At 32.5% G+C, this 24,791-nt stretch overlaps 4 protein-coding genes across 4 annotated transcripts; 3 read left to right on the top strand and 1 right to left on the bottom strand.

The window, feature by feature from the left end:
• Positions 1–452: 452 nt before the first annotated feature.
• On the top strand, positions 453–2,050 carry LOC7473877 (protein FAF-like, chloroplastic). Its single transcript, XM_002319531.4, has one exon. It carries the CDS (start codon positions 824–826, stop codon positions 1,757–1,759), a length of 936 nt encoding a protein of 311 aa, XP_002319567.2. The 5' UTR covers positions 453–823; the 3' UTR covers positions 1,760–2,050.
• A 6,438-nt stretch (positions 2,051–8,488) lies between these two features.
• On the top strand, positions 8,489–10,600 carry LOC7473876 (cytochrome P450 93B2). The gene is made up of 2 exons (XM_002319530.4): positions 8,489–9,490; positions 9,587–10,600. The coding sequence occupies exons 1-2, from the start codon at positions 8,516–8,518 to the stop codon at positions 10,253–10,255; spliced, it is 1,644 nt and encodes a 547-aa protein (XP_002319566.3). The 5' UTR covers positions 8,489–8,515; the 3' UTR covers positions 10,256–10,600.
• A 4,260-nt stretch (positions 10,601–14,860) lies between these two features.
• On the top strand, positions 14,861–18,336 carry LOC7473310 (uncharacterized). Its single transcript, XM_024583899.2, has 4 exons — positions 14,861–15,517; positions 15,673–15,880; positions 17,265–17,288; positions 17,702–18,336. Exons 2-4 carry the CDS (start codon positions 15,691–15,693, stop codon positions 18,070–18,072), a joined length of 585 nt encoding a protein of 194 aa, XP_024439667.1. The 5' UTR covers positions 14,861–15,517; positions 15,673–15,690; the 3' UTR covers positions 18,073–18,336.
• A 381-nt stretch (positions 18,337–18,717) lies between these two features.
• Positions 18,718–23,752, bottom strand: LOC18104039 (glutathione synthetase, chloroplastic). The gene is made up of 12 exons (XM_052446464.1): positions 23,294–23,752; positions 22,802–22,971; positions 22,335–22,410; positions 22,074–22,204; positions 21,311–21,433; positions 21,139–21,230; positions 20,776–20,848; positions 20,606–20,675; positions 20,311–20,432; positions 19,682–19,821; positions 19,403–19,595; positions 18,718–19,236 (listed from the first exon to the last, which is right to left on the bottom strand). The coding sequence occupies exons 1-12, from the start codon at positions 23,696–23,698 to the stop codon at positions 19,113–19,115; spliced, it is 1,719 nt and encodes a 572-aa protein (XP_052302424.1). The 5' UTR covers positions 23,699–23,752; the 3' UTR covers positions 18,718–19,112.
• Positions 23,753–24,791: the final 1,039 nt, after the last annotated feature.

Raw genomic sequence — 24,791 nt, 5'->3', positions numbered from 1 at the left:
TTTTTGAGATTAGGATCTGAAAAAAGCCTACCAAAAACACATGTATGATGGAGTTTTTTTCCTACATAACTACAAAATGATTGAATTTTTGGCTTCTAATTACAAGAAACACATTATACATATTGAACTGCTTAATATATATATATATATATATATATATATTGCAAATATTACGTAATTATGAATGGCTTTGTATAACGTTTATATCAAAACATTTTATGCTTGTGGCACTAACATTTTGTTCTTTTTTTTTTTTTAATTCAATTTATCTATGATAGCATTAATTAGAGAAAATCCATATGCCAACACACTAAACTTCCAAGCATATCCACATGGAAATTATACGTGGAGGCAGTCCCTCTTCGATTGGAAATGGAAAGGCCTACCCTTTTGCCAGGCGGCTAACACAACTATAGCCATATATAATCACTTTCAAATTTGCCAATCTCAGCAAAAACAAGCAATAATACAGGAAGAAGTTAAGTGTGTGGAAGAAGAAGGCAAAATCTGGACGATTTCTTAGGCCATCTTACGTGGGACCAGTCACCATTTCCTCCATCACTGATCCAGCTAAAACCTTACTCCCTTTTGTCACGTTGGCTGTCTCTATAGATGCCACAGTCTCCCTCCCTCCCTCTTTCTATCTTTGCTGTGCGGATGTTATTAATACCACCATCCCCCCTCTCAACTCTCTATAACTTTCCACTTCCATTCCTTCTTTTTTCTCCCATCAACTTTTTTCCTCTCCTTTTGTCATCCATTAATTTACACAGTACTATATATTTTAGTGTTTCTTACAAAAAAAATTATATAATTATATATCATGATGAGCTTTTGCAAGAAAAGTGTTTACTCCTTCTTAGCTCTTACATACCATCCCATGAGTGTTAGTCTTGATGGAGAATATAATTCTAGTGTTGAAAAGCCTTCTTGCAAATGCCAAGGTGTTTGCAGTTCTCCCCCCGCAGGAGGAGCAGGGTTAATGACGGCAACAACATGTGATCCTATCCATAAAACACCAAACATTCTTGAATCAACAACTATCAAACCCTCTTCACCTTCAACCACGCCACCTCACTCACCATCACCACCATCATCTATAGCCTCCATCTTTAAAAAAGACCCGCGTGGGATTGGATTCCTTGATGATATTGGTGGTGGTATTGATGGTTTGATGTCTTGCACTGAGAGTCTAGGTTTTGAGAGCTCTGATGAAAGAAGGTTTGATGATGAGATTGAGTTATGTTCAAGGGAAAGATCAAAAATAACAAAGGTCAAATGTAGAAAACTTGGTGAGAAAAAAGAAGCCAAGAAATTTCCACCACCTCTTTCCTCTTTAAACCATAATGGTCAACCTAATTTTTTCCTCAAGTCAGTGAGAAAAGATGGCAGGCTTGAGTTGACAGAAGTTAGGATTGATAGGCATGAAATATTACGTGCTTCACGGCAAGATGGAAGGTTGCGATTACATTTTGTTGCAGATGAAGAATATGAAGTTGATGAAGAAGAACATGAGCGAGAACAAGAACAAGAACAAGAAGAATATCTGGAGGTAGAAAAGGAAGGTGAAAAAAAGGAGGAGGAGGAGGAGGAGGTTAAAGAAGACAATGAAGAAGAGAGTGTAGGGGAATGGGGATTGCAAGTGAATGGAGAAGGGTTAAGAACAAGGTGTCATGAGCTGGTGGTTCACCACCACGATTACCACCACCATAACCACCATAGCAATGTTTGGAGCCAACAATGTGTGCCAACAAGGTGAAGTTATCATGGTCACGTGAAAATGTTAAAACGAGACAAGAAGGGTCTCTAAATGATGTGTGCAATTAACTTTTCTGTGTCCTTCTGGGCTTGTAATTTTGTTCTGTTTCAATTTATCGGCCGGGTAGTAATTAGGCTATGCAGACAGAAATGGTTGATAATTAGTCTCAACCAAATTTGAAGGAGTGGATAATAAATTAAGGATATTGTGCTTGACAGCAATTGAAAAGAGCACTGTATGCATCACTTATTTTTCCAAATTTAGAAGTTTTAGTTATGGTTTGATATTTCACATACGTTTTCATCTCTTCAAGAAATAATTGGAAAATGTCAAATATCATGCAATCCTTCTCCGCATTTGGTACGAGATATAGATAGTTCACATTTGCAAAATTCTTAAAAAATAAAAATAAACCGAATCCAAAAAACAGAATATAATTTAATTTTTAAGCATGTTTATAAAAAAATTATCATCATTAAACTCTCCTCGTTAAATAAAAAAAATTATTAAAACGAAGAACGATGAATATTATTATTAAAAATCATCATTCATCAACTTTCTCATTCATTCATCATTTTATCTTACTTTCTTTTTTTTTCTCAAACTTAAAAGTTAAAATGTTTAGAAAATAGATTTTTAGATCAAAACTAAAACTGAAAAAATTAAATAAGCAAATTTGAAATTAGGGATTTCTCGTTCTTTTACATTTTGATCTTTTTTTGTTGAAATGTTTTTTTCCTTAACAAATCTTAATAAATTGATAATCAATTTAGACATGAAAAGTTGTGATTGCAAAAAAAAAAAAAAGGATAAAAATGGAAGAAATTAACTACGACTAACTGCTACAGTGTTTTAACTAGATATTTTAATATGTTTTATAATTAGTTTGGAAAATACACAGTAAGACCATCATTAATATTTGTGTGTCACTATGTGTAAATTAATTAACTTAAGTGCTAATTCCATTATTCTGCTCTTATCATTTCTAAAAATGGTTACTATGTTATTTTTTATTATATTGCCCGAAGATATCTTTACAAAAAAACCAAAAATAATTATATTAATTTCTAAGGATTAGTGGAATTCCCATTTCTAAGAAAATAAAACCTTTCTTTCTCTTACTTTAAGGGGTTTGAGAGTTTCTTGATGAACGTAGTATTTTTCTTCCTTTTTTTTTTATCATTTTCTTTCAATATATAATCCCATATTTAAGCTTTATGCCATTATAAGATCTAATGTTTCTGTTCTGTAATATATATCTATATATATAGTTAATTTGGTTTTAATTTCTTACTTTTATGGGTCTTTTCTTTAGATGTTATATTACCTTTTCTTCTACAAATTTTTTTATGGAGGTGTAGTCAACGAATCTTTAATAGATTGATGAAATTGATGAAATTTATTTGGTAGACGACGAGCCTGATTGGGAGTGTGGTTATGATTGTTTTTTAAAGTGTTTTTTGTGCCGAAATGCATTAAAATGATGTTTTTTTATTATTTTAAAAATTATTTTTGAGATCAACGCATCAAAACGATCCAAAATATACAAAAAAATTAATTTTTAGTAAAAAAAATTATATATTTTTGAGGAACGCAGTTTGCACCACGTTCCCAAACAAAGTTGACATCTCTTACCCAAAAAACAATAGAGCTATTGATCATCACCTACTACATTGTATTCATCTTTCATCAAAGAAATTTCCTATCAATTTTTTTTTTTAGTATTTTAAAAGCATATCATAAAATGAAAAAAAAAACCAAAAAACAATAATTTTATAACATCATTCTGACTAACACAAAAGTGGAGGGGCCACACTAATAAAATGTTAGGTAAGGGGACAAAAAATGTGTTAATGCCGGCACCAAATTCTTGTTACAATAGACAAGATGACTCAAAACCCTAATTTTTCTCCATGGAAAATGGATGTGCTTGCATTAATGATGTTGGTGATCTATGATTAGTTTGATGTCAATCTCAAAGCTGTGTTAAGAGGCATCAGATTCTTGGTTGAGCTGGAGCACGCGGTTAGCTGGATTGACTTCATTAAAAATACAGATCGTCAATGGAGTGGAGGCCAAATTAATGTTGTGATGAACACGATCATATAAAGCTAGTTGAGATCATATGATCACAAGTCAAAACCATAAGAGAAATAATAATAATAATAAAAAAAGCAATGGAAAGGGTCTCCACCAATGACATAAGCCTGAGAAAAATATACCACTTCAGCAGAGAACTGTTCTCCAAGATACTACACGCGCAGCCATTTGTGGCGGCGAGTGGATGCAACATTCGTGCAGGAGGGAGGAGCAGGGTTGCAAGAAGAAGTTTCCGGTTGGTCTTGCTTGTGTTCGTTTGGGCTTTATATGGCCCTAGTACAGTTAGGCATTTTGGTATCCAAGCCTTCATGGACTGAAAATCCAACTTGATTAAATTAGAGCCCGTTTGCCAAACAAAAAAAAATTCAAGCACTCTTTCCATTTCAACTGCCGCCAGGTTGACCTGAAAAAAAAATTAAGGTATTAAAGTTTAATTTGAATTAAGTTTTAAGTTGAATTATATAAAATATTAATCCTGCGAGACACGTTCGGGATGCAGCTTGGGAGGTTGGCAGGGGCCCGAGCCCTGCAAAAAGAATATTGGTAATGCTCTCCCTCGAACAATTTAAAATTCGAGAGCCGAAATTTCTAAAATTTAAGTCTCACAACAGAAGATGCAAATTGAAATTAAACTCTGGACGGCCAGAACATTATACAAGTTGAGATTAAATATATTGGGTTGGAAAATTTACCAAAAAGGGTCAATTTCGAGTATTTAATAATTTAAAAATACTCCCTAAAACAAGTAGACAAAACTTACACAGAAATATAAATAAAATCTCTAAAAGTTAGTAAAATTAAAAGTAAAAACACAAATAAAAAAAAAGTAATATTAAATGATAAAATCTGCGTCCAAAACAACCCCCAAAATTTTATAAAATATAATTATAGTTTATTGTTAAGAAAAATTAAAAGAATAAAAATCAAAATTACATAAATAAAAACAATCTTTTTTCTTGTTGCAATGTTCAAACGGGGTGAAGAACTTTACTTTTTTCCTTTAATTTTTATTTTCATATTTGATTACTATTAAAAGTAACATAAACAAAACATAAAAGACCCTATATAATCTAACCAAATAAAAAAAACAAAGGATGTAGAAATGATATAAAAAACCACATAGCTTAATATCCAATAAACTAAATATCGAAAGATAAAATCTAAAACAAAAAACATCAGCGAAAAAGAATTTAAAAAATAAAAAGCAACTCCTAACGAACGTCCTTAAGCTGAGCTGATTTTTCAATTTGAAATCCATGAAATTTCAAAATAGAGTTAATCAAGAAGCTAAAATCTAAATCAATCCAATGTTGGAGGATATAATTGAGTGTAAAAAAACACAAAACTAAAAAATTTAGCAAAGTAAGAAAAAAAATCAAAAGAATAAAAATAAAATCAGATAGGAAAAAAAATGATTGAGTGTGAAATCATAAAAAAAAAATTATACTATAAAAATTATCTCAGATGGTATAAATAGAAATTAAAAGAACGATGACTAAATAAGACACATTTAAAAAATCAAATGAGGATGAAATTAAGAAAATTTCAATTTTCATGAGTTATTCCAAATAAAAGAAATATCAACCAAAAGATCAATGACTAAATAAAAAACAAAGAAAAGTAAAAAAAATTAAATAAGGATGAAATTGAAATAAATTTCAAAATTCTTAAGTTATTTGAAATAGAACATATATGAATCAAAAGATTGTGGACAAAATAAAAAACAAAGAGAAGCTAGGGAGCTGATTTGAAAAATTACGGGCCAAGGAGCAAGAATCGAGGGAGGGAGACGGAAAAAAGATGAAAAAAGAGAAACGGCCACTGAAATCAAATTGAAACTTCATTTTCTATATATGCCACTTCTACATAGAGGAGACACCAAGAGAAATCTAATGATGTTCTAGAATGATATTTTTAACTGTAGAAATAAGCTACACGCGCCATCCAAATACCGCAGAGCAGCTAATGCATGCCCAATCCATGCTAGTGTTTTTTTAAATCCTTTAATTTATTAGAAGACAAAAATAGTCCTCGTTTAATTCAATAACAAATAAAGTACAGTAACAAAAATACTCTCAAAACAGCACAAGAGGTATAGAAATTTAAAACCTAGGAGCAATTTAAAAAGATGACCGTACCCTCAGTCTCTAGACAAGAGGTTTTTTCAGGGATAAAATGATAAATTTATTGTTACATCGACGATGAAATGTGTACTGGGAAACAATGAAGTCACCGAGTTTTTTTTCAACGACACAAATGGGGTTTGGTGGGATGTGATTAAGAGAGTGACAGGCGCGGGCTACTTCCATCAAAAGGCGGTAATGACTCCACGTCATCAAGAAGGAGTTTAGTAGTTCTAGCCTCTAGGGGCCATAAACTTGCCACAAGCCATAGTTTGGTAACATATATTACACTTTAGTCCTTATATTTTCACTTGGATAAGTTCGGTCCCTAACCTTTCAGGCAGGGGCGGAGCAAGAAAAAAAAGTAGCGCAAACAACATAAATTTTCTAATGTTAAACTAAGAGTTACAATATCTCAAATCACGTGTGAATCTTGAACTTCGCCATTAATCTCAAAATACCACATAAAATCTTAAGTAAAATCAAAACCCTTTTAATGGATAGAAATCATACAAAATTCTAAAATTTAATGTTGAGATGATTATGATTGCAAGTTTTAGAAGCAGCAATCAGGCCTTAAAAATAATAATAATATATATATGGTTTTTCTCTACAAAGTTAATTCATTTGACTTATCTAGAATATTTTTTTTTTCTCAACAATACTCTCTATAATCACTCTCATCTACAAGAAAGAGGCATTTTCTTGCTGGGGTCGGGCCCTGCTACCCCCTGTTTTCAGGGCCAGCTTGTCTCTTCATGCATCATGTGTAATTTGAATAAAGCTGTCCTTTTTTCCTTAGTGGAGTGGAGGTGATGGTTATTGGTGACACTTGACAGAACAGTCGAATTGACTCCTTGTTACGACTTCCGACGAATGGTAGCTGGCGGTGGATGGTCGTGCCACCGTGCTCTTTTTGGGCTGGGCAGTATATTTCAGTCCCTTAAGTTGTGAGTAATTTTTTCAAGGAAAAAACAAAACTTCCAATGAGATAGTGGGAGCAATCAAGGAGATATAATTAGCAAGTTATGTCCGTCGGTTTTCAACCTGTAATTATATTTAATCTAATTTTTAATATTTTATAAATTATAAATATATTCATTCAATTTTTTTTTTGGACATGATTGAGTTGAATATATTGGATAGAACTAATTTTTTTATAATTTATGAACGACGATAACATTATTAATTGTGTTTTTTTTCAGTATTAATTTTCTCCAACAATGCATCTCATGGTTCCTTAATATCAAAATGAATCATGTGTTAGCTTTCAAATTTACTCACAAATTTACAATTTTTCATTTTATATGCACTAAGAACTTTATGGAAGAATATGCACTAAGAACTTTTTTTGTTTCGAAGGCATTTTTTGCATTTAGATGAATTTATGTGCTTTTTTTTGTGATAAAGCTATAAAAACATGGATCATTTTTTTTTTAATTAACGTGGGTGTCTGGACCAGCTTGTGTGCACCTCGACTAATCTCACGGGTCCTGAAATTAACGACCATATAAGTCTCCAGTGACTATCATATTAACAACCACAGGGAGAGCAAACTTTTTAATCTCAAATTCTTGCTACTGGATTACCTACTAGATAGTTTGGATCATCTTTTTATGTATTGTTTAATTATTTGGAAATTGTGCAATCGTTTTATAAAATGGTTGAATGATGCATTTCTAGAACCATTAATGAATTTTTCCTTACATGGTCCTCATCACTTGTAAAAGGGAAATTTCATATCAACGCAATCAACATTCTATTTAGCCTGTGGCATATTACGGGAGATTTAGTAGGTGATCAAGAACAAGTGGGTTTTTTAAGCAAAATATTTCAGATTATAATACGTTGTTTGAGTTCATTATTCATCGTCTAGTTTTGTGGTTGAATACAATATATTGAAAAAGACTTTCTATACAATAGTTTAAATTTATTTAGAGGCCTGGAGGGCATTTTTTGGAGGTTCTTCGAATAAAACTATGTTCATAGACTAGAAGACTTTTTATATATATATATTTTTATCCTCGTAATCCCTTCCTCCTCCTTTTATTTATTGTACATTGTAGTATTAATTTGTTTTTGCTAGATAGCCTCCAATTTTGAATCTAGCTTCTTTCAATAATAATAATAATAATAATAATAATCGATTATTATTTAAAAAGAAGTGTATGTCCATTAATTACTAGTATTAAATGACATGTAGAAGGTGGAGATTTTCTATAGGCCAGCGAAGAAAACAAGGGGGGAAAAAAAGAAATTTGTTGGCATCGTGTACTTCAACTTGTGTTGTGTGTATTGTAATTATTCATTGTATTTTTTAAAATTATTTTTACTTAAAAATATGTTAAATTTATTTATTTATAATATTTTTTTAATTTTTAATATTCAAATAATAAAATTATAAAAAACACTAAAAAAATATTATTTTAGTATTTTTATAAATAAAATATACTTTTTAAAAGCGGAAAAAAAAACCTGAACTTCCAAACACTCGCTCACCAGTGTGTGTATATATACATACGTCGCATAGTATATGGCAATAAGGAAACACAGGGTTCCTTGGTACCACAGAAACAAAAAAATCTGTGTTTCTTTGTTCTTGTGTGTACTTCCGTTCTGGTTATGCAACATGATTTTTGAGCTTATAATAGCTGGTTTTGCCGTTCTTCTGCTTACAGTCTTCATCTTAACCAATAAAGGGCATGGCTCCCTTCCTCCTGGTCCAGTGCCTTTACCAATCATTGGTCATCTCCATCTTCTTCAACCCCTAATTCACCGTTCTTTTCGTGATTTATGTTCTTGTTATGGTCCCATAATCTATCTCCGCCTTGGTTCTGTCCCTTGTGTTGTGGCTTCCACACCAGAACTCGCTAGAGAACTCCTCAAGACAAACGACCTCACCTTCTCTTCCCGCAAGCATTCTTTAGCCATTGATCACCTTACCTATAGCTCTTCTTTTGCCTTTGCACCCTATGGACCTTATTGGAGATTCATCAAAAAGTTGAGCACGTTCGAGTTCTTGGGTAACCGGGCACTTAACCAATTTCTCCCTGTCCGAAGAAAGGAACTGCGCCAATTCATTGGGGTTCTACACGACAAGTCTGAAGTTTGTGAGAGTGTTAATGTCACTGAAGAGTTGCTAAATTTATCAAGCAACATAATCTCACAAATTATATTGAGTCTGAGATGTTCAGGGACTGATAACGAGGCTGAAGGTGTTAGAACTTTGGTGCGTGAGGTGACACAAATCTTTGGAGAGTTTAATGTCTCCGATTTCATTTGGTTTTGCAGGAACTTGGACTTTCGGGGGTATAGAAAGAAATTTGAGGATGTCCATAGAAGGTATGATGCATTGTTGGAGAATATTATCACAAACCGCGAGATAGAAAGAAAGAAAAGTGGAGGAGAATACAAGGTTAAAGATCTTTTGGACATGATGCTTGATGCATTGGAAGACAAAAGTTCTGAGGTAGAGCTAACTAGAGAGCATATTAAAGCCTTGGTTTTGGTAAGGAAAACCCTATTAAAGCAGTAACTTGAATTATTATTATTATTATTTGTTTTGTTTTGTTTTGCTTCTGATTTATGTTGCATTTTTCAAAAGGATTTCATAACAGCTGCAACGGACACAACGGCAGCTGCAACTGAATGGGCACTAGCAGAGCTCATAAACAATCCGAAGGTACTCGAGAAGGCACGGCAGGAGATTGATACAGTCGTCGGAAACAAGAGGCTAGTAGAAGAATCAGACTCTCCAAATCTTCCTTATATCCAGGCCATCATCAAGGAAACTTTTAGGCTTCACCCACCAATTCCAATGATTACAAGAAAATCAATTCAAGAAAGCAAGATCAATGGATACACAATCCCCAAAAACACAATGTTATTTGTGAACATTTGGTCTATTGGAAGAGACTCCAGGTACTGGAAAAACCCATTAGAATTTGAACCTGAACGGTTTCTAAAATCTGAAGGGGACATGGTTCAATCCACTGCCTCGATGGACATTAAAGGGCAACATTATGAGCTGTTGCCTTTTGGTACTGGCAGAAGAAGCTGCCCTGGCATTGCTTTGGCTTTGCAGGAACTACCTGTAAGTTTGGCAGCCATGATCCAATGTTTCGAGTGGAAAGTGGCTGACCCACATGGAGTGAAAATCAAGGGCAATGCTCTTGTTGATATGACCGAAAGGCCTGGCTTAACAGCTCCAAGGCTCCATGACCTTGTGTGCGCACCGGTACCACGTCCAGCACTCGATAGCTTCCAACCATAAGTGTTGTGGGATATGCCAGATCGATCTATTTGTTAACATAAATTCTTTACTTGATTTGAAGCGCCTCCAGTGACATCCACCCTACCAGCCTTTCTAATCTGGTTGCAATAATCCACAAACCACCAGGACAGCTTGTGGAGACCTTAATTAATCCCACAAACGAGCCCAAAATTCTACTCTTATTTCCTTTTACTATGGCACGTCGTCTATTTGTATCACTATCTTCTTTCTTCATGAAGCCTTGCTTCCTTGTGTTTCAAGTACTCCATCGGTTATGTATGAATAATTGCATGTATTCCTTCCATGATTATTGCTCGTAACAATTATCGTCTTTTTCTCTTATAATTTCAATGTTTATATTTTAGCTTATACATCTTGAAGTATTTGATTGTACGTATATACTGCTATTGTAAGTAAATCAATGAATAAAAATTGAAATTGAAATGAACGTTTATATAAATAATCAAGGAGTTGAGATATCTAAATATTGTTGATCTTATCTTTAAAGTAAAAACTCCCAAAAGCATTAGACTACGTACAAAGAAGGAAGCTCAAGTGAAAAATAAAAATATTATTAGCATCCTAATAAAAATATCTTCTTAAATTATTTTGGTTTGTCATGAAACTTAAACCGATCAAATATATTAGCATTCCAATATTAAAAAAAGATATTATTTTAATTTTTTTTACAAAAAAATTCGAAACATATTTTGTATTAGTTATTTTGGTTGATTTTGAATTCCTCAAATCGACGTCTAAGATAAATTAAGATAACTTTCATGCAGTTTAATTTTAAAATCAAGCTAAATAAAGAATAGTATTTGAAAATTTCAAGATTAACTTGAGTTTAATAACAATATCAAATAATTCAATATAATTTAAATATTTTTTTAAAAAATAAATTATCCAACAACATAAGATATGTATATGAGCTATAAACTAGTAATTATTAACTAATAGATATGTGGCCCTAGCCAACACAGGTAGGTTCGTTCACCAATTAAACATTTTTAAATGTAAAGATTAATTTTGTATTAATTAAAAGGCTGACTTGATGAAGTCAAGTAATTAATAGTTCATCTCATATACCATGTTGTTGTTGTTCATTGGCATAACGTCTGAGCTGTGGAGGACGTAAAGATTACTTCGAAACTGCTAGTGGGCAACAGAGATTGACTGTCTCTATTAAATAATCACATCAGCCAACAGATATTTGGAATCCAACTATGAGCAACATTGATGGCATCAGAAGAAAACAGGAATTCGAGGTTTTCCATTTTTTGTTTTTTTTTTATTAAAAAAAAATCACATTATCTCTAACTGTGGGATATGCCAGATCGATCTATTTCTTAATATAAATTCTGTACCTGATTTGGCGTGCCTCGATCCTGATATCCACCCTACCAGCCTTTATAATCTGATTGCAATAATGAATAATATGGTTGCAATAATAAATAATATAACTTATATCTTAGGATTTTAAAGTTATTGATTTGAAATGATTCTTTGACATGGTATCAAAGCCACAATGATTAAGCAGTCACGAGATCCTGACATCCACCCTACCAGCCTTTCTAATCTGGTTGCAATAATGAATAATATGGTTGCACTAATGAATAATATAACTTATATCTTAGGATTTTAAAGTTATTAGTTTGAAATGATTCTTTGACATGGTATCAAAGCCATGATGATTAAGCGGTCACGAGATCCTGACATCCACCCTACCAGCCTTTCTAATCTGGTTGCAATAATGAATAATATGGTTGCAATAATGAATAATATAACTTATATCTTAGGATTTTAAAGTTATTGGTTTGAAATGATTCTTTGACATGGTATCAAAGCCATGATGATTAAGCGGTCACGAGTTCGAATATCACCATCCCTATTTATTTGATAAAAATTAAGTACAAGGGCTTTCACTTTAGGAGGTGTGTTAGAGAATAATACAAATCATATCCTGAGACCTCACCTAAAAGCTTAAGCTATTAGGTTGAGATGATTCTTTGACAGATACTACGATTACGACTAGCTACTTTTTTTTAATTAATATAGGTGTTTTAACCTGTTTGTGTGCATATCAATTAATTTTATTGATCTTAAATAGCGATAAAAAATTAAACTAGGTTTGAGACAAGCTTGAACGAAATCTAAATCTATCAAATTTTAAAAGAGTTGAAGTTAAACTTATGCTTTGAGTTCATCATAAATACAAACCGAGCAAGTCAATTATATGGAATGAGTGAGGGAGGTGAGTTTTTTTTAAAAAATAAATTATTCTTTATTATTTTCTTTGCTTGATTATGAATTTATCTCCATAAATTAATTATTTTGGTTTTGATTTGTTATGAAACTCATACCAACCAAATATGTAAGTATACCAATATTAAAAAGATATATCTTGATTTTTTTTTTAAATTCAAACTATGTTTTTTATTAGTTATTTTAATTGATTTCGGATTTCTCAAATCGATTAGGATAAGTCGAGACAACTTCTATATAATTTAATATTAAAATCAAGCTAAATAATAATTAGGGTTTAAAAATTTTATGGTTAATATGGTGACTCAAGTTTAATAATAATATCAAATAATTTAATATTTTTTTAATATTTTTTTTAAGAAAAAGTTATCCAACAACATACTATGAAACTATAAACCAGTAATTGACTAATACATATGAGGCCCTAGCCTACACAGGTAGGTTCGTTTCACTAATTAAACATTTTTAAATGTAAAGTTAATTTTGTATTAAAAGGCTTAATTGAAGAAGTCAAGTAATAATTAATTCATCACATATACATGTTCGTTGTTACTTTTATTTTGTATTAAAAGGCTTAATTAACGTGTACTATTTTCGTGTTTAATTTTCTTGAGTGCTATGTCAAGATTTAATTCTCTTGAATCTATCGTCAAGGCTTAGTAGTGATTGATCATGTACAAGGACCCAAAGTTTATGAATCCTGCGTCAAAATTCATGTCGATAAGATTTTGCTTTCAAACCCAATTCTCTTAAGTCTTTCATCAGAATTCAAAGTTTTTGGATCATAGATATCTAAATATTGTTATTTGTGTTATAAATATTGTTATTTTTATTGTAATTAATAGTATTAATATAAAAATTATTATTAATTGTATTATAAAAATTATTATTTTCATTATAATTAATATTATTTATAAAATAATTAATAAATTTTTTTAAAAAATTATTATCAATTTTGAAAAAAACCTTAGATTAGATTTGTATGGTAAAATTAAAAATTGTTGTTATTATTATCATTAATAATTTTTTAAAAAAATACTATTATTACTATTGAAGAAAAACTAAATTTTTTTTAAAGATTAAAAAATATAAAAATTTGAACAAACAATTAATTCTTTTTTATTCACCAAGTTGCCATCTCTTGCCTTTTAAATTGTAGTTTAATCTTCAATAGAGCTTAATTATAAAGCGATAGAAGACTTTTATTTTTTTATATATATTTTTAATAAGAAAGAGCAAATTGATATATAATAATAAACTTATAATAATTGACAATCCAACAAAATTAATTTCTTCAGGCAAGCTCGAGCTTGTTGAATTGAGCTTCCTTGCAAGAACATCTGAGGAGCTTCTTCTATGACTTGCAGTAGGCAATAGGCAATATACAATATTGGATACGCATATCGGATTGACTATTATGATTGATTTTTAAAATGATTTTTTATTTGAAAATATATTAAAAAAATTATTTTAAACATAACATATCAAAACGATTCAAAAATATAAAAAAAAATTGAGAAAAAAATTTAATATTTTAAAAAATATGGTCTCAAATGCATTCCCAAACGCTTTTTAAAGTACGTGTTTGGTATTATTGTGCAAAATGCTTTTTAAAGTATTTTTTATTTAAAAATATATCAAAATAATTTTTATTTTATTTTTGATATCAACAAATCAAAATTATCGAATAACACATTGAAACCAGACCATGTTTCCCAAAATTTTGATTTTTTTTTAAAATTAATTTTTTATATTTTTAAATGGTTTTGATGTATTAATGTTAAAAATAATTTTTTTATAGCAAATATATTTTTAAAAATCACTTTAAAACATAAGTTATTACATTTTCAAATGGACTTTAATTAGTACCCTTTTGTTACAATGGTACAATATTGTAGGAAAAACATGAAAATCATGTGTACAGAGTGATTGCATCGTAATATCAAACCTAGGTTTTGAGTCTTTGTTTTTGTATTATAATTTTTTTTAATGTGTTTTTTTAATTTCTTTTCTTGTTAAAAAAAATATTAAATTAATATTTTTAATTATTTTTAAATGATTTTAATGTGAGGTATAAAAAATAAACTAAAATATGATTCTTATTTTAACACATTTTAAATTAAAAAATATTTTAAAAAAACAGTAGATAACCGTCAATTCATGAGAAATTCATGAGGCTATGACAAACGTCCTCGTAGCATGGCATCTGAGAATGCAGAACTGTGGTCCCAAGTTGTGCGGGCGATTTCCTCCCATGGACGTTACTTTTGCTAGAGATTAATGCCTACGAGCGATAAATACTCAACTTCTGCCTCAAGGACGATGGCCTTTACTGTTCATGAAGACCCTCTTGTATTGTCAAATACCTTTAAACCACATATAGCCCTCGCTTAATTTTCTTTTTTTTAACGTTATCCTTTGTAATCAAGCCTCTCCAGCAAGAAATTCTTTTTTGTACGTTAAAATAACTTATCAATCTAGCATGCAAAAATGGACAACAGTGTCTATCTGTTGTTTTAATTGTGCTCATCAAAGAACAACAAGTGTTTATCTCCAGTTAGGTTTTTCATGTATTTGACGAACTGTTTGATAAGTAAGGATCGCACCAAGTTACAGCCTGTAAACACAACCAGATTACTGCAACTTCATTAGCCTCTCAAATCTTATTTAACACCAACAAATGTAGCAATCAGAATGATTAAAGAAAAGCAATGGAGTGTTAGTAATATAAGACTTAAATACTAATGCTCCACTTCAACATTTTCTCCCTTTCCCACAGGATCTCTCTTTTTCTCTGACAACAAGTTCACTCATTTCCAAGTCTTGTAAATTTCCTTTTCACTTTATAGGGATCTGGGGTCTCTTTTATCCCCTCAAAAAACTCAAAAACAGACATTTCTTCTACGCACATTCATTCGCTGAAGTTGCATTTTTTAGTAAGGATAAAGAGTAGAATCGTTGTCGAGTTTTGTAGTTGGACTACCTGATCTCCAAATTGTGCGTGACCCACATCTTGAAATTCTGTGTTTTTCATGTTCTGCAAATAAAAGTTTGGTTTTTGATATCTGGGTTTTGGTTGTTTAGTTCATTTCTTTGAAGCAAAAAATAAAGTTTGGTATTTTGGGTTTTGTTTCTTTGTTTTTTGATTGTAGAAAGAGGGAACTGCAGAGATGGCTTATACATCAGAGCATTATGGGTTTAGTAATGGTGCTTTACGGGTGGTTTTGGCGCTGGTGGCTATGTTCTTTGTTGTCTACATTGTTGGACCTGGATTGTTTTCGAAGGGGAGTTCAAATGATGCGCAAGCTTCATGCTTTTGTGATTGCAATTGCTTTGAAGTGGACTTATCATTGACATTAGGTGAGTAAAAGCTTCTTACCGACCTTTCTAAACATGGGTGTTAGTTAGTTTGCATTTTTGAATCTGTTTTGATACCATAAAAATGTGCTTCTTTTAGTAGATTTTTTACTTCTGTATAAAAAAATGCACTATTTTTGTTTTGAGAGTTTAGTTTCAGTTTTATGGTCTCTTGCGATGCGTTCATAAATGGCAATTGATTAATCAGTAATCTGTGTATGTGATTAACATCGCTTTATGTTATGATGGATAATTTCTTCAATGAGATTTATTCTGATAAAAAAGAAAAAGTCTTCAATGTAGGCTGGTACATTTGATTAGTCCTTCAAGGGATATGTCCTGCCAATTTATGCTAGGAAATAAGGAAAAAGCATAAATCTTTGGTTGATTAAGTGAGTTTGGCTTGTGAGGTTGAAGGTTGAAAGGGTTATATTGAAAACCCCAATTTTAGATTTAGTAAATGTCTTGAGGTTTTGTGAGTTCAGGGTAGTACCAGGAATACAAGGTCTCATTTGATGTTATACTATCCTTCTGTGAGAAATTTATGAGGCTATCCTTTCATGCACATTTTTCATCATCTATTTTTTAGTTTTATGGTAGTGATTGCACCAAAGTATTAGCTTTTGTCAAGCTCATGCCCAAAGAACAACTTCAAGTACGTTCATGGTAGATTTCCTGTCAACCCCATGAAACACGACATCAATTTGCATCATACACCAATGAAATGCTGTTAGTTAAGTGAAGAACTGTCTCCATGGCAGATAGCATGGACATTTGTATGAATCTCTGCTTTAACAAGCTGAAAAGTTGAAGGAATTCACCTTGGTTGCAAAACGTTTCTAAGTTCAAAAGTGTTCAACTGTGTTATCAAACCATTTGATGTTAATTAGAGTGTTGGAATATTGGCTATCTTCTGCTTTGGGTTAAAAGGGCTTTTTTTTTGGTTCAACTCGATGAATATCAAAGCAGAACACCAACTGCAATAGTATTTTTCAAGTCACATAAACATCATTAAACAATAGCACCATTTGAGTGCTGATTATATGTTGAAGGTGATGCTAGGATACCCCTTTTTTTCTGATTGGATGCTAGAGTGCCCTTTTATTATGCATCTAAATTCATTCCTTTATGAAATGAAAATGTTCAAATACACTTTAGGGAAGCACTAGACTTCTACATAGAGAATCTGAAATCAGTGCCACTTTTTTTAAACATTCTACATGCTAGAAATCAGGTACACCGGCGGATTTTCGTTAGGGATCATTTTGATCTTGATTGTCTGTTTCTGTGTATTCTGAAGTTACTTCGAAAACCTTTAGCTGCTTTCCTTCCTGTTAAAAACATTGATGTTTCCAATAACTTCGTTTTAACATCTCTTGTTCTGCAGAATTTATCAACAACTCATATCCAGGTCAGTCGTACTTTCTTGCTTTCTTTGCTGTTTAAACTGTGATTTCCTTTCCTTTCCTTGGAGATTGAATGAAATGGCCCCCACATTTAACCCTTTATACACGTGATTTTTGTTACTCAAATCATGTTATTCAACATCCTCATGTTGAAACTTTGAAATCGGACAAAATATTTGCTTCCTCTTTTCTATGTCGAGTTTTGAACTAACAAAATTCTAATTGAAGGGAAAGTTCAGTAAATGAGATTTTCATACTGGAACATTTGCTCACTTCACCAGATGAACGCCTTTCTCCATATCTTAATTGCATATACAATTAATGGAAGATTTATACACTACTAAAGATGATTTACACGTATTCTTTGTCAAGCTAGTTTTATACCAAGTTATCAGAAGTCTTAATATTGTATTTGCAGAATGTGGCAAGCACGATCCAGAAATAAGTGAAGAAATGAATAAGGGTGTAGCTGATTTAATATCAGAGGAGATTGATTTACAAAAAAGAGTAGCTAATGAAACATTGGAGCAGACAAGGAATTTGGTAACAACTGCTAGGAGAATTTCTTTACAATATCAAACCGAAGCACAAAAATGCAGTGCGCACACAGAAACTTGCGAAGCAGGAAGGGAGAGAGCCGAAGCTGGACTGGTGGAGGAGCGTAAACTTACAGCATTGTGGGAGCAACGAGCTCTAGAACTGGGGTGGGGAGAAAATATAACTTATGCAGACAATAACACTATTCATAGCCTAAAAAAGACAAATCCGATCGGAGAGGTGCGCCATTAAGATCAGCCAAGAAAATAATTTTGACACATAAGTTGACTCAAATATACCCCCTGCCATCAAATCAAAAAAGAAAATCATTAGGTTTTAGAATGTTGAGTAGCTTGTTTAACCCTTTTTTACAGGGGTCTCTTGCGTGTATAAATATTCTTTTTGCACTTTTTAGCTACTCTATTCAATATGAAGGAGTCATCATTAGGATGCCTTATATGCAAAGGAAATTAGAACACTGGAATGATTATACATAAATGATTCTTCATTTCACCACTCTGATACAAGCATTTCTTTGTAATTTTATGTACTGCAAAACAAAATGATTTTTCTTTGAGCTGTTGTCCAGCAAGGAGATAGATTGGTTTTCGTTTGGAAGCGTTGACATAATCCCTTCATAGACCCTAATTGTATGCATCCCATGAAAATACCTTCTTCCAATTTTTACATCTTTCAGAGAAATTTCTACAGGTTTATCTTCCTGCAGCCCATTTTATCGCCACATATTGTGAATCATTGCTTGCAGTACCTGAACCTGCCGTACTTCACTTTATCCTGCCCAAAAATTAAAACAATGTTACTTTTCTTTGCGAGAGGAGCAGTGAAGCCAAATCATTAGAATATGACGATTCAGACACCACAACATTGCATCTAGAGTTCAATACAATTGCTCCAACCAGCTGTATTAAATTACAAATCTCACTTGAATTTTACTTATCACAGTTGCTGTATTATAAAATTTTGGGTAGCCGTGTATAGTTCCAAATTGCTTTGTTTGCTGATACAGTTACAAATGATTTGTTACAAAAATGCCGGGAAGGAAAACCACCCATCAGAAAGTGGGAACAGGGTAAGGGAACTCCTGCCTCTCAATGTTTCTTTCTGGAAAAAAATGGAAATGGTGGGACAAATTTTTTTTTTCTCGAGGACCCATTTATCTGAACAATTGTCAAATCTGGTGCTGAATGCTGTGCACACATGCGAAGTTAACCAACCATTAAGTCTTTGGTTAAGAACATAAACCCACTTGGAGAAATTATTAAGCTACTATGTTAATTCAAGTATATACTGTCCAAGACTGCGAATCCAGCTGCAACTCCTCCTTCATTTGATGAAGATACCTTTGTCCGCATCAAGTATCCACACTGCTCATTTATGATAACTTTCTCCTTGTTCCTGCACATACCAAAAACTTCAAGCATAAATGTGAAAGAAATGATGTTTGGTGGTGTATTGGTCAATTCAAATTCTCCTCCTCTTTTTTTTTTAAAAAAAGAATATACAAATATTTTAATAGAAAAAAAACCATATAGTGACATATTTTGATGCACGGGTTACATACCTCAAGTAAGCACCATATACTCCAAGTTCTGATATGGCATGATCTTTGTGGCAAATGCCCTCACGCACCAAAAATGTGGGCGAAACCATAGGAAAAATTCTTTGCATTAGGATGTAAGCAGCATCCTCTTCGCTTCCTTCTTTCTGCAATCTTAGAAGGTTTGTCCTCACATCATCACCGTAGATATTGTTTCCTGAAAGGAAATGATCTCATTGTCTGTAAAACACCAAACCCAACAGCAACAAGAAGAATATCAAAGTGAATTCAGAAATAAGAGACCTCCGCCTTCTCTTTGGGGCTTCATCACAAAGAGATCAGGCCTCTCAATGGCTTTTTTGATGATATCTGAATCATCCAGACTCCATAATCCAGCAAAGCATTTCCGCAATTTGGCAATGTCCTCTTTGTTCTCTAGAAATCTACGAAAATACAAAATCAATGTTTAAGGGATCACCAATTGAGAGCAGTGAATGCTGCTTCTCTTCTAAAATTTAAGGGACCAATGAGCTACTCATACTCTCCAACCAGAATCCATCTACCCAGAAACATTTGCAAGGTTAGAGTATACCTTTCAAATTCTAACCAATTGGCACTTGAAAACGTGTTATAATGTTTCTTGAGGCAAACCTAGATGGCTAGATCAACAGGCCTCCAAGCAAAGGCATATGCCACTAATATATACAGATTTGGCAGTTGTTGTGGTCAAAAAAGAAGAAAATCATTCACCTTATGAGCCACAAGGTTAGATTCCAACTTCACTTAACAAATAACATGCGTTAGACAATTACAAATTCTTTTTTTCAGCCTCTGGTAAACATCCTTAGAGGACATTTGCCAAAAAAGAAATTACATAAACCAAAAATGATTTGGAAAAAGGTGGAAGAGTTCATCTTGCAAAAATTTACTACCTTTCAAGCATATTGGGTTTTGCAAGTTCTTGTTGAATCTTTTTGGTTCCAGCTAAATGATAAGATATGGATGGGCACTTGACAGCTGATGACTGCTCCATAAGTACCCTAGCTCTCCATTCCTAGAAAACAATGAGCATCAAACACCCGTATAATATCAATCATATTCCAGGTAACAACATTCTTTATTCATAGAAGTAACATTTGAAGGTAAAAATCAGTATCTTTTGGAGCATACTTGAATCAAGATAGCAAGCAGCAGCAGCAGAATAAAAAAAAATGAATAAATTCTTACAGCTTCTGAAGGATAATCAGTAGGTGCATAACCAGCTCTAAAATAAACAACTGAAATTTCTTTTCCACCTCTGCAAATGCATGTTTAGCATATTAAAGTTAGAAATACTAACATAGAAAACTTCTAGAAAGGTGATATTAGATTTCCATGGCATGAAGGAAGTTACATACACAAGAAGAGTTCCATCTGGTAGAATTTCCCCATCCTTGTCTATTTCTGCCAATGTTTTCCGAATAGTTGTGACATTATGTGTGTTATAAAGCTAAGGAACAAATCACTTTTGAACTCCATGGAAAGCTTTTTGGCTAAAATTTAATTATCTGGAAAGTGATTTCTGAAATGTTGTGCTTCACCAATAAATAAATTTTGGAATTGATGAACATTTCATCACTTTTCAAACTTTTGATATTCATTAAAAAAAAACTTGTCTGTATTTACTCTATCCATAACTATATCTCGATTTTCTTTGTGATAAGAAAACATATTTCAGTAACAATACGGGAACTCCACACATGAGAGACAATATTGCAAGTGAAAAGGATATCTTTCCTTCAATGCTGCACAAAGCCAATGTTGATCATACATGTTGTGTTCTTCAGGCTGAACAACCACCAGAACCAAAGCCCTGTGCAACATATTGACAAATTACTAACCAAGACAGTCTAGAAGCAGAAAGAAACGAAGAGCCATTAATTCAGATCCAACCTAGGGTTATTATACTCAGTCCAAGCTTTAGCCAACGCCTCTGCAAACTTATCAACAGAAGTGTTTCCAGGTATTCTACTGGAATCTAATCCAATATGTTCTCCATAGTACTTAAGCAAGCTCCTGCAATAATAAACAGAAAGGTTACGTTTCTTGGTTGCTTGCCTTTTGTGAACTTATGAATGGTTGCAATCCAAAGTTCTGTGCGTCATAGCACACCTTAATGTTAGAAGACTTCAGCATACAGATGTGATAGGCTGGAAAACAATAATGATGTTCAATGTCACTTAATGAAGGTGAGTGGGTTGACAGTGTGGGGAAACTGACTGAAATGTCCCAGGCAAAATATATGGAACAAAATTCAAAGCTACGTCAAATGGATGCTACAAAACCTGTGACTATTAGGCTATTCTAAACCCTATACCCTGCCTCTGGTTTACATGAGCTATATTTGATTTCACAACTGAAAACTCTGCCGAGCTGCTTCCTCTGTAAACTCTGCAGCACCAAACTCAATGAAACATGGAAATTTACCCATAACAAGCCTAATCTACTTCACTGCTTACTTTTAGATGTTATCTGCCAAACCATGACCACATTCATAACTAGACATTAAATCCAGTATCACCATGATAAGAAAAAAAATTAAAACAAAAAAGTATCTATAATGTCCTTAAACTCAACTCCAAGCCAAAACTCAAGTAAAAGCTACTATAGCTAAGAATAAAGTACAAAAATTCAGAGATAATATAAGTTCCTTAACCTGTGAAGGTCACTGACAAGACAACTGAGGCCAGGAAATGAAGATGAAATTGTATTTAGCTCTATTTGGAGGAGTAATTTAGTTTGTTCATCAAGCATATAATCTGATCGATGTAAACCCAAGCGTATCTCCTGCATAAGTGTTCAAAAGAAATCAGCATCTACTAACCATATGAAAATCAGTTGTTTCCCTAAATCCAATTTAAACAAACCAAAGCTAACAAACATGATACATATAAATGCCTAACTGAAATAAACTTACTTCACTCTTGTTAATTTCTAGCATCTTGGAATGCATATCTATAAGTCTCGATGTAAAGGCATCCACTTTCTTCGTTCTGCGGTTTCAGAAAAAAAATATCAGTTCACATGGATTACCAATATATTGAGTAAATTTCAAACAAACAAAAATGACACCCTGAATTAAAAGAGATGAAGCTGAGCAATGCACGGGAACCACAACAAATAGTAACAAAATATTCTGAAAATGATTTAGAAAGTTCAGCAAAACAAAATGTGGTAAGACGAACATGTTGCAGACCAAAACTCCAAAGGTTCCAGCTATAAGTTCGCAAAAGGGGCCAATAACCGTATTTGATATTTTGATTGACGCACTGAAGAGACATGTATCAGGCCATGATCTTAGAAATGATAGCCTAGTGGAATAATTGCTACTTGCTTTGGAAACAAAAGAAAGCGAATTATTTAGGTATGCGTAACTCAAAGTACCTGGATAAAGCATCCTGTAGAAATTTCCCATCCAAACTCACACGATCAATGAGCTCATTGAAGATAGGTGCTACTTCACATGCTAGCTTCCAATGACTTTCTGGGAATGTCATAGGCAACAGGGAAAATGGCGCATGTACCATGCCCACTCCTGGTACTTTTCCTGATCTCTACAAATCCAATAATACCATTATTCCTATCTTACCTTACACATGCCACTATACTATTAGCTTGATGCCAACACTAAACAAAACTTGGGTGAACCAAAAGTAAACTTTTGGCTTTCACTATTATCATGAACACTAATGGAGAGAACATACCAGACGATTATCCAAATGATTATCAACTAATCAAGCTATCGCTACCAATATATATTTAGGACACTCTCACTTCATGGTGAATCAAAACAATAATCCAAAGAGCTCAATCATTCATAACCATGACTCTGAATTATGTTAAATTTCATTGACAGAAAGACATATATCCACAGACCTGAACGCTTCTATCACCAACAACAAGGCCATGAAGAGAACTCCAAACAAGAGCATCATAGACCATCTTTTGAACCAACTCTTCATCAATACCATGAATATCAATCGTGGGTTTTTGAGCAATTCCCTCTTGAGTCTCCATTTCCCTTGCTTTGTCAAAACACTTCAAAGGTACAATCTTTGAGCCTAAACAGGTGGTGTTATGTGAACAATAAAAAAAAGATCCAAACTTTTTTGTGGGTTTTTGGAGATTATTCAAGCTGATATTATTGGTGTGACTAAAAGTAGAATCTGATACTGTTCCTGGGTTTGCTTTTGCTGTGCAGGGGAAAAGAGAGGAATGAGTGATGTTAAGAGTAGTGGTGGAAAGAGACGGTGAAAGAGGGGATGAATAAGAGATGCCCATGTTGGCTTTCTTTTTTGGCAAAGAGAAAGAAGAATTGGATTAGGACTCTTGTTTTATTACATTTTGATTACTTTAATGAATTCTTGATGTTTATGTCCTGGAATTAGTCTCCTATTTCGTACCTCTACTCTTGACATTTTCTTAATGTGATCCCTCTACTCTTTTTTCATCTCATCCCTCTACTATAAACTTTTTCTTAATATCACCCTTCCAATAAGATTTTGTCCAAATTTTCAGTGACAAGTATATTAGATTTTGTCCAAAAAAAGGAGAGGGATCACATTAAGAAAATATTGAGAGTATAATTATGAAATAAACAACTAATCCCCCCATGACATAGGGGGTGTTTAAGAGTGTTGTGCCTGCTTTTAAAATGTTTTTTATTCAAAAATATATTAAATTAATATTTTTTTATTTTTTAAAATTTATTTTAAGATAAAACAATCTAATTAAAAATATATCTAAATAAAAATTAAATTTTAGTAAATCTCTGTGCTACATTCTCAAACAGGGCATAAACATCCAAAAATGCAATAAGACAAGAGTGAAGGGGTAATATTAAGAAAATATATATCAAGAGTAGAAAGACAATAATTTATTAGTTAGATTGGAAGGTTGTACTTGTAAGGAGTTTATGCTATGTATATTACTTTTATTTTATTCCCAGAAATATACTTATTGGTTGTATCTGGCAAGGTTTTGGTTCTTGATTCAACCCTAAGGACCCCTCAAAGGAAAAACATCATCGCTGATGCCCCCCTCCATTTCTTTTTATAGTTTTTCTTTCTTTGATTTTATATTTAGGATATTTTTTGCCAGACTTTTCAAATCAAGATTAAATTTTGATTGATCTAATTAAAAAATAAAAAAGAAAAGGCGTTAGTGTTTTATTGTGTCCTCTAAAAGCTTTTATTGTAATAAAAGTTTTTTTTTTCTAATTGTTTTTTATTTTGATTTTTTAAATTAATTTTTAATATTAAATTAATAAAAGCGTTTATAACTTATTTTATATATGCATACAGAAGATTCGTGGTGTTGGGGGATATTCCATCACTCAGTTGATGCTCATTTAACACAATAAAATTAAATTTTA

This window comes from Populus trichocarpa, chromosome 13, assembly GCF_000002775.5.
Source record: "Populus trichocarpa isolate Nisqually-1 chromosome 13, P.trichocarpa_v4.1, whole genome shotgun sequence".
NCBI classification, from domain to species: Eukaryota; Viridiplantae; Streptophyta; class Magnoliopsida; order Malpighiales; family Salicaceae; genus Populus; species Populus trichocarpa.
Note: the sequence above shows the minus strand (reverse complement) of the source record. Positions and strands in the feature narration are given on the sequence as shown.

Excerpts from the sequence above, each read along its gene's own strand:
- LOC7473877 (XM_002319531.4), top strand. The coding sequence starts at position 824 with ATGATGAGCTTTTGCAAGAAAAGTGTTTACTCCTTCTTAGCTCTTACA.
- LOC7473876 (XM_002319530.4), top strand. The coding sequence starts at position 8,516 with ATGGCAATAAGGAAACACAGGGTTCCTTGGTACCACAGAAACAAAAAA. Across the intron at positions 9,491-9,586 it reads ATATTAAAGCCTTGGTTTTG|GATTTCATAACAGCTGCAAC; the intron begins GTAAGGAAAACC and ends ATTTTTCAAAAG.
- LOC7473310 (XM_024583899.2), top strand. The coding sequence starts at position 15,691 with ATGGCTTATACATCAGAGCATTATGGGTTTAGTAATGGTGCTTTACGG. Across the intron at positions 15,881-17,264 it reads GGACTTATCATTGACATTAG|AATTTATCAACAACTCATAT; the intron begins GTGAGTAAAAGC and ends CTTGTTCTGCAG. Across the intron at positions 17,289-17,701 it reads TATCAACAACTCATATCCAG|AATGTGGCAAGCACGATCCA; the intron begins GTCAGTCGTACT and ends TTGTATTTGCAG.
- LOC18104039 (XM_052446464.1), bottom strand. The coding sequence starts at position 23,698 with ATGGGCATCTCTTATTCATCCCCTCTTTCACCGTCTCTTTCCACCACT. Across the intron at positions 22,411-22,801 it reads CTACAGGATGCTTTATCCAG|AACGAAGAAAGTGGATGCCT; the intron begins GTACTTTGAGTT and ends CTGAAACCGCAG. Across the intron at positions 19,237-19,402 it reads GTATATGGTGCTTACTTGAG|GAACAAGGAGAAAGTTATCA; the intron begins GTATGTAACCCG and ends TGGTATGTGCAG.